Source organism: Thermobia domestica, chromosome 4 (genome assembly GCF_964235325.1).
Source record: "Thermobia domestica chromosome 4, izTheDome1.hap1.1, whole genome shotgun sequence".
NCBI lineage: Eukaryota > Metazoa > Arthropoda > Insecta > Zygentoma > Lepismatidae > Thermobia > Thermobia domestica.
Window position 1 is genome coordinate 4,404,227 of NC_137457.1, and position 8,670 is coordinate 4,412,896.

General features: G+C 36.2%; 1 protein-coding gene across 1 annotated transcript; it reads left to right on the forward strand.

The window, feature by feature from the left end:
- The first annotated feature begins 725 nt into the window (after positions 1-725).
- Positions 726-1,169, forward strand: LOC145683616 (uncharacterized). Its single transcript, XM_081754955.1, has one exon. It carries the CDS (start codon positions 726-728, stop codon positions 1,167-1,169), a length of 444 nt encoding a protein of 147 aa, XP_081611081.1.
- The last annotated feature ends 7,501 nt before the right edge of the window (positions 1,170-8,670 follow it).

The window sequence follows — 8,670 nt, forward strand, 5'->3', positions numbered from 1 at the left end:
TCATAGTCGACGGCTCGACTATTGGGACTGCTGCTATTTTGACACAAGATTATGAAGATGGGAAACGAGTTATTGGTTTCACTGGACACATACTTAAGCCTTGTGAATCTCGCTATACCATTACCGAAATAGAGATGTTGGGTGTTGTGGAAGCTATAAGAAAATGGCGTAATTTATTGACAGGGCATCATGTGATCGTACAAACTGACCATCAAGCTTTATTTCATTTTAGAGCATAAAATATTGGAATACCAGGTTATATCGGTGGTGTATTGAAATGCAAGATGTGGAGTTGGAATTCCAATACATACCTGGAGTAACCAATGTAGCAGCGGATACTTTGTCTCGTATTACCATATGCCAATCACCTAGAATTGTTACAATTTTGAACTTTCATGTCCTTCCAGGAGATTTAACAAATATGACCAGTGAGGATTGGAAGCAATACAGCGTGAAGATCCACAGTTAATGAAGTATATTGATGCTCTGGAGCAAGATCAGACCAATGTACCAGAAATAAATTGGGGTAAATCTGTACGTCTGTATTATAAGATCCAACAAGGTGTGCTGTTAAAACGTGATTTTCATTTGAAAGATAAATGGAGGATAGTTGTACCCAAAAGTTTAGTAAAGAGAGTACTGAGATGTTACCATGATTACAGGGGTCATATTGGATATGCGAAGACACACACACGATGCTTCTAGAAAATTTCGTTTGGGAAGACATGTATACTGATGTGCGACAATACTTCCGCAATTGTATATTGTGTATGAGACACAAAGCTGATCCTCATCCTCTCTCAAGGAAGTTACAGTCAGTCACCGTTTCGAGAGCCCGAGAGTTGCTATCAGTTGATGTAGTAGGGAAACTTCCAACCAGCAAGTCAAACATGGCATATGTATGCACGTGCATGGATGTGTTTACCAGGCTTCTAGTAGCGTACCCAATGAGACGAGCTACAACTGCTGCAATTCTGAGGTGTCTGGATTTGTATTTTATGCATTTAGGTATTCCGGACGCCATTATATGTGACAACGGTCCATGTTTTGTATCTAGTAAGTTCCTAGGATCAATGGCTAGCAAAGGAGTTAAAGTGTATCCTACCACACCATACCATCCTCAAGCAAATCCCGTGGAGAGGATGCATAGAGAAATGAATAGGCTTTAGAGGTTGTATTGTGCTGGACAACATGTGGATTGGAGTAAGCACTTGTGGAATATCGTTATGTTACTGAATTATACTATCGTGGAGAATCTGAACGTTGCTCCTGTCCAAGCACATCTAAACGTGAAAGATGTAACGACTGTGATGAAACGACTGTTCCAAGAGGAGACTGATGAAGACGGGAATTCGTGGGACAACCGGCTACTTATGATTGCACACCGTAAGAAGTCTCAGATGGCGAAGAAGAATCAACGTACCAACGAAAAAATGACATCGGATCGGCATGCTAATGTAGGCGATCTTATATTCCTCAGGGCACATCCCATCAGTGATGCAGCAGCACAGCAGATAAAAAAGATGTTTGATCTGTACTCAGGACCGTACTTATGTGTTCGTAAGCCAAGTCTTAAGGTTGTGGAGCTGATTGATCCGAACAATGGAAAATCGATAGGACACAGATCCGAACACCAATGTAAATTGTGGAAGCCCACTAAGGAAGAATACTGGAAATGGCGGAAAAAGGCAGATGAGAATTGTGCTAGTCAACTTTTGAAGGACTTGCCTGATGAATACTGCGAATAGATTGCGGGCTGTACATATTTCAAAATATTGTGTATATATGTATATAAGTGTATGTGTCAGGTTTCATTCGTTTGTGTATTATCTTGTTCTTGTATCTGTGGAACTAAGTGAAAGTTAATCTGTGAATGCTTAGTGACGGCGCAGGGATCAACCTATTCGGACGCCATATGTGACAGGACACGCTGCCCCATCAGCATTTGTACATGTTTTCGCGAGTTTTGCGTTTCGCTCACTTCAAGCGGTGTGACTGAGCGCTCCGCTCAGTAACCTTCTGAACTCTACCTTAGCTGTCTAAACTTGACTGGCAACAGTGAAAACATGATCAGAGAGCAGCAGGTTGAATCGACAGCAGTGTGAGAAGAGGAGCAGGTGGCAGGAAGCTGGAGAAGAATAGAAGAGAAATGCAGCTGAAAAATCATTTTAAGTGATGTAATAGTAAAGTGAGAAGCATAAGAGGTACGATGAAATGTAAATACGTGCTTCAACCTGCCGGTGAAGGTAAGAAAAACGAATGTGCTCGAAAATTAACAAGTAAGCCATATTCGTGAAGAAACAAGACCCTGCAAGTAAACATCGCATGTCACGTACTAATGTCAACGAAAAGAATTAAAACAAGTAATATGTGTATACGGTATACGACACACTAAAGCATGCTTAGCATTCGTAACATTATAGAATTCTTTTGATATTACCGTAAAAACATATGTGCATATAAAAAGTAAATCTGCAATATTGATACGTTATTTATGTAAGCCAATGTAATAATATTTATTTCAAATACTTCATTCATAACCTAACCTATTTTATTGGATACTGCATATCAGTGCTACAAAAAGTAAATATAAAGTTTCTTGCGCCAGTCAATATTAGTAGAAGTTAATAATTTGTAGACACTCTAAAGAATCAGTAAATATAGAACGTCGTGCATATAATGAGCGCACAATATGAACGCATTCCTTTGTATTGAATTATTTTAGTCGTAAGCTCAAGTTTGAAACATATATACATAAAAAGCGCTTAAAACAAAATCAATCTATATTTGATATAGGCCTATATAATAGCGGAATATTACTTCAAATTATAGCTATAAAAATATCTAACAACCACTGTATTTATATAACATCGTTACATAACTGTATTATTTCTGAAAACTGTGCTAGCTAACATATTTATTTGTGAAGAATGATTGAAATATCAGTAATAAGTTGCATTCAATTTAAATAAAAGTTCGCCAGTCGCGACTATCAAGTGTCAGTTAGTCACTTTGCATTCAAATTAGTATTTCACTAGCGAATCATCTGTTCGGGCAAAGACAGAACGGAAGATAGAAACAATTATATCAAGTGGCAAGTATATTATAATAGTTCAGTGCATCCGTAAAAAGGAAATAATTAAAAATAATAAATGAATAATAAATACAAATATAAATAAGAGATCAAACTTCTTTCTAGACATTTGAAATAATATAATTTGCTACTGTCGTCTGGACTTGCATTTCTTCTGAAAAGACTAAATAGTAGAGAAACCTTATTGCATGTATTATTATTATTTTTGTTGTATATAGTATTTTGTGTTTCCTTGTTCTAAATATCATGTTTCTTTTAATTACTTGTCAATCGTAGTTTTATGTTGAACGGTATCAATAATTAAAGTGAGTGACGTTACCAAGTCATTATTGAAGCTACCATTTACGTTAAAAGATTGTTCATTTGTGGTGAGCATTATCTGTTGTGTATATGAATACTATTTTGTGATAGAATGTGGTATTATAGAAACAAATATAGTAAATAAACACATATGGTTTTTGATAAGTTTACGCAAGTGTATTCTGAAACTTCAGAGTCTAGATTGCATCATCTCTCTACGTTCACGCTACGTCTGACAACTTCGTGAATAACATCATTGTGGATATTTGTATTGAAGACTCGAATGGTAAGTTGTCGATTACGACCCAAGAGTGTTGTAGTATTAATATTAGTATTCTTATTTGAGTTCACTATTTCTTGATTCACTGTTTTCGGAGCGTGCGCTCCTGCTAGCGAGATTCCGGATAACGGGAGGTTATTAAAGATTTTTTTCATATTTTAACCATTAATACCCTCCACCGTTACCGTCACCGTTACATTCACACCATAAATGCCTAAAGGCATTTTAAAAAATCAAATTTGATTCAAATGTGCTGGTTGTTATTTAGTGCAACCCCCTCAGAAAATCCTGGATCCGGCCCTAAATGCATATGTTCCTCAGTTGACAATTTGGCGTCATTCATCTAAGTTTTTAACTCGCATTCGCGTTTTTGTACTTCTTTCGTGGAGACTATATTGACAGTTGAGTTCGCTGTGTCGGGGATTTCTGGTTCGCTTTAAGTGGGCTTTGTAGTGGGAAAATGTCATATATTTGGGTTTTTCGGGATTCTTCTGTTTCTTCCCACTTTCGCCATGATATAACTTTATCCATTCTCATCATCACAGTCTTCTTTTGTCTACACGATGTGAACGTGGAAAATAAAACTGGAAGATTTCATTTCATGAATACAGGGATAGAGTTAAAGGCAATACCTTACCCTTTGGACGCTGATTCATATCCAAATGTCGTATCTGGCTATCTTCTACCGGTTTGCTCTATGGAGATAAACATTTAAATTAAAAATTGTAGTAAACCTATCACTTTTGGTGTCAGTGTTATAGAGTAGATTAGAAAATTGTTAAGAAGATCGTTGACAGATGATGAAATTTTAATCACAGCATATCACTACATTCGGAATCTATTGCAATTAAATGTAGATAATCTGTTTCACACGAGTAGTGCAGCTATATAAACAACTCTAATCTTAAAGTAATTCCCTTAAGTTGTTGATAAATAGCATCATAAGAACGTCCAAACAGTCTTTTAAACAGTTGTTCTTTGTCAGAGATTGTTGAACTTAACGTCGACTGGAAAACTGAAGAAATATGAAGTTTGCTTGCTATTGGTTACTTATTGGGATTTCTTCCGCACTAGCAAATACCGTTACACCAAATAAGCCTACTAGTTTATGAATTACATCTGTTTGAATATTAAAGAAAAAGTTCATAAAAGCAAACAAATAAGATATTGTTTATTATTATTATTAATATTATTATTATTATTATTATTATTATTATTATTATGTTACTTATCGAAGCAAAACGGTATTGATGAAATGAATGAAATGAAAGAAAGTGGGAGGAAAAGGAAGAACCGCAAGAAAATCATGCACACGGTGTTTGTTCACCATAAAGCCGAACCGAAAATCGATAGACGACATGGTGGGTCACTGGTAAAGCGTTCACCTTTGATGTTGAAGGGTCTCTTATGCGATTCCAAACTATGTGAGTTTGTGGTGGACAACACCGTGAGTTTTCTCCCCTTGTTCACTTCCTCTTTTAGTGATGTCTCTTGAGGGAAATCACACTTGTAAAAAAAAATTATGTAAATCGCTAGACGTTAGGAGAACAAAGTTGCAGGTAGCTTTAGAATGTTGAATAAAAAATTTCTACATAGTTAAGCTTCTTCCCTTATCCTGTAACGATAACATTTAAATTGTTTACTGATGTGACTTCCCTCAGGAGCCGCCACTGCTCGCACATTCTCACTTCACCAATTCTTTGAAAATTCTTAACTTTCATTACTCTTCCGTCTCCCATAGCGTAAACTGCAAACCATAAGACGTTAGAATAAATAAGTCACGTCATTCATACAAGAATCAAACTCAGAAACATACATTTTTATTGTGTTTTCTAGTTAAATGTCCCCTTCCACCACCGACGTTATTTTTATATTATATATGTATTTGTTTCTTTTGAGTACACGGTAAAGAAATGGCTGTCAGTTCAAAACAATGGCTCTGTGTTACCCGAATTTTCTTAAATTTTCACAAAAGCCTGGTGCTACTTCCATCTATTGCTCTTTGCAGTCAGGTGTTAAAATTGTAGTCGTTAAATGAACTAGTTGACATGATAAGCAGTCATTTTAGTAACACATTATTGGTGTTTTTTATGTACAAGTGCCAAATATATCTACTTCTTTATTAAAAAGAAATCTTAATGTATTAAACGGACATGACTCCTATGTGGGATAATAAAGTGCAGCATAAATAATTCATAAATGGTTACGAATTGAGTTGATTTTGAGTTTGACGTCCCTTTCAGCAGCGAGGCTATATGAGACGGGACCTACTGATTAACGTGGAACCCGAACCACATGAGCTCAAGGAATTAAACCCGGGCATTCCACGCCAAAGACGCGTACGCCAATTACTTAGCCACGAAGGAGCTCATAAATGGTTACGAGGGACGAAGAACATAGTGAACATACGAACAACAGATGGCAGCACTTATATAAATGTGTAAAAACTCATACGCTTACAAAACTATTTTCGTGAAAGATTCCAGGAAATAATGCGCTGTTCATTACATGGTATTAATGTCAAATATATCATGTGAAATTTTGCCCATATCAGAAAATATAATACACGTACTGAATGTATGTCACTTAGGTATTTATTATACTCTTAGATGGTAATGTGTACGTTTAAAATTACAGGGGAAGTATATATATTTGGTACACAGGATTTTGAGTTGGGTGTATAACCTTTGCTAACTCAATATTCTTAACGTATGAAAGTTTGCTCTGACAGTTGACGAATAATACAGGTAAAAGTACTAGGTCTCAAGGTCTGCGTTCACCATTTAGCTGGAGTGTTAGTAACAATACATGGTGTGTAGAAAAAAAAAACTTGTTTGTATTTCCACGTTTCTTTGTTCATTCCCGTTGTTCTGTAACAGTGCCGATCATCTCTAAGGCAAATTAGTAACATCAGGCCTGTGTCAACCACAACACCAGGTCTTGGCTGTTGAATAAGATGCAACAGTGGCCCCCCTGACTTATGATAATAAATTAGTAGTGTTAACAACATCATTTTTTTCACTGCGTAGTGTTTCCCACGAGAGGAACGAGACAAATTTCTATTAAAAATTGTATAATTTTCGAGATTAGAAACCAGTTTCATTACACCTTTTTGAGACAAGACAGTCCCAGATCTTCTGGGCAACACTAGCTTCGAGAAGAAGTTCAATCTTGGCTTTAATATCTCTACTGAAACCAGAAATAGTAGAAAATTAATACCAGTTCCGGTTTCAATATTGAAATCTTTGAAATCTTTAAGTTTATAAGATATGCCCTTCAGGCTGAGAGACGGACGATTAAAGCAAGTGAAGGATGATGGAAGAACCTGTGAAATGGGATTGTGGAAGGAAATAGAAGTTCCCTGAGAAAACCCACCGACACGATGTTGTCCACCCTAAACTTACTTGGCCGGGGATCGAATCAGGAAACCCACGCACAAGACGTAAGCGCTCTTCGACTATGTAACACAGGTATATACTCTTAAAATATATATACTGCTTTGGTCAGTTGGAATTATTAGAGAACACCGGTGCCTAAGAACAACCAAGACAAAATAAGTATTGTAGAAAAGAGAAGAAAATTTATGTGCTATTTATTGATATACGAGGGTTACCGCAAAAGTTATGACAACTTTTTTTTTTTTTTTAACGAAATTAGGAGCGAAGTAGGAAATTCTGAAATATTCAAATGGAAGGTTGGTACATATGTAAACGTTACATATAGGAAGTAGATGAACAGATATATTGTTTTAAAAGCGTTTAACTTCGAATTAGAACATTACAAACCATTAGAAGCAGATTATTGGTGCCCAAAATGGGTAATATGACGCACAAGGCGTCATCAGTAATTTTGAGAGGGACAGAAATATTTGAAGTATATAATTTGATTTTCTATCTAAAATTCTTTTACAATTTCATCTCAAACTGAGAATAATGCATTTAGACTACTTCGTTGCTTATGCAATGGGCATGATTGTTAATTCATCCATTCGGACATTTTCTCTAATTTTGGGTTCCAAAGCACTGTCAACTTCAGTAAAATTTATTTAAAATAATGAACCAATCACTGTGAACCATTTACTGGAAACTTACGTAAATGAATGGGAGAATAGTCTGCATACACTGTAAAAAATCGTTGTGTTATTTCAATGACATGCCTAAGTGTTAACACGATTGTGTTAAAATATAACACAAACAAGTGGTTAGAAAAAATCACTCTCCATTTGGAGTTGTGTGTCAAATGCCGGTAGTTGAAATGACACGCAGCCTGTGTGTTAAATTAACACAAGTGTAGAATCTTCGGTGTTGTTTTCTGCGTGATTGCCAAATACGTTGGGCATCTAATTATAAAGGCTTATGAATTGAAGCTACAGACAAACACAGTAGAAAGAAATACTTAAACAAATCCAGGTATACGCAAAATTTCAAAATACAATCCGCGCAATGTGTTTTCAATTGTTTTACATAATGTTTCTGAAGAAACCCTAACAGCACAAGATGTGCTAGGCATGTGCCATTTAGGTGTTCTAAATTCATCTCCCACATTTGATGCATTTATTGCTTCTTTTCCTAAGCGGTTATGTACTAGAAGCAACAAACGCATCAACTTTATTAGATGGCAACTGTCACCCATCATTTGAAAGTGAATATGGAAGAACTATAAAATAAAGTAAATAGACAGTCGTCATTTTGTTATAAAATTAGTTCTACATGGCGAGCAGATTTTATCTTATCCCGAACGGTTAGCGTCGAATATACTCGGCTTAAAGGAGCAATCTGATTAGCCAAATTCAAAAGACCTCAACAATTTATTCCTCTACAAGCGACGTTTTCTTCTTCGCCTCCGTAACCAAGTCGGAAGACCACGAGGCTAGTAATTGAAAGCTTGGTGGTTCGTGCCCCTCCCCCCTCGGCACTGGAGTAATTTTTTTTTTTACTTGTGTAAAGTGTTTTCTTAGACTCAGCATAATGTAAACACATTACGCATATAGGCGATT

Coding starts and splice junctions, on each gene's coding strand:
- LOC145683616 (XM_081754955.1), top strand. CDS start 726: ATGTATACTGATGTGCGACAATACTTCCGCAATTGTATATTGTGTATG.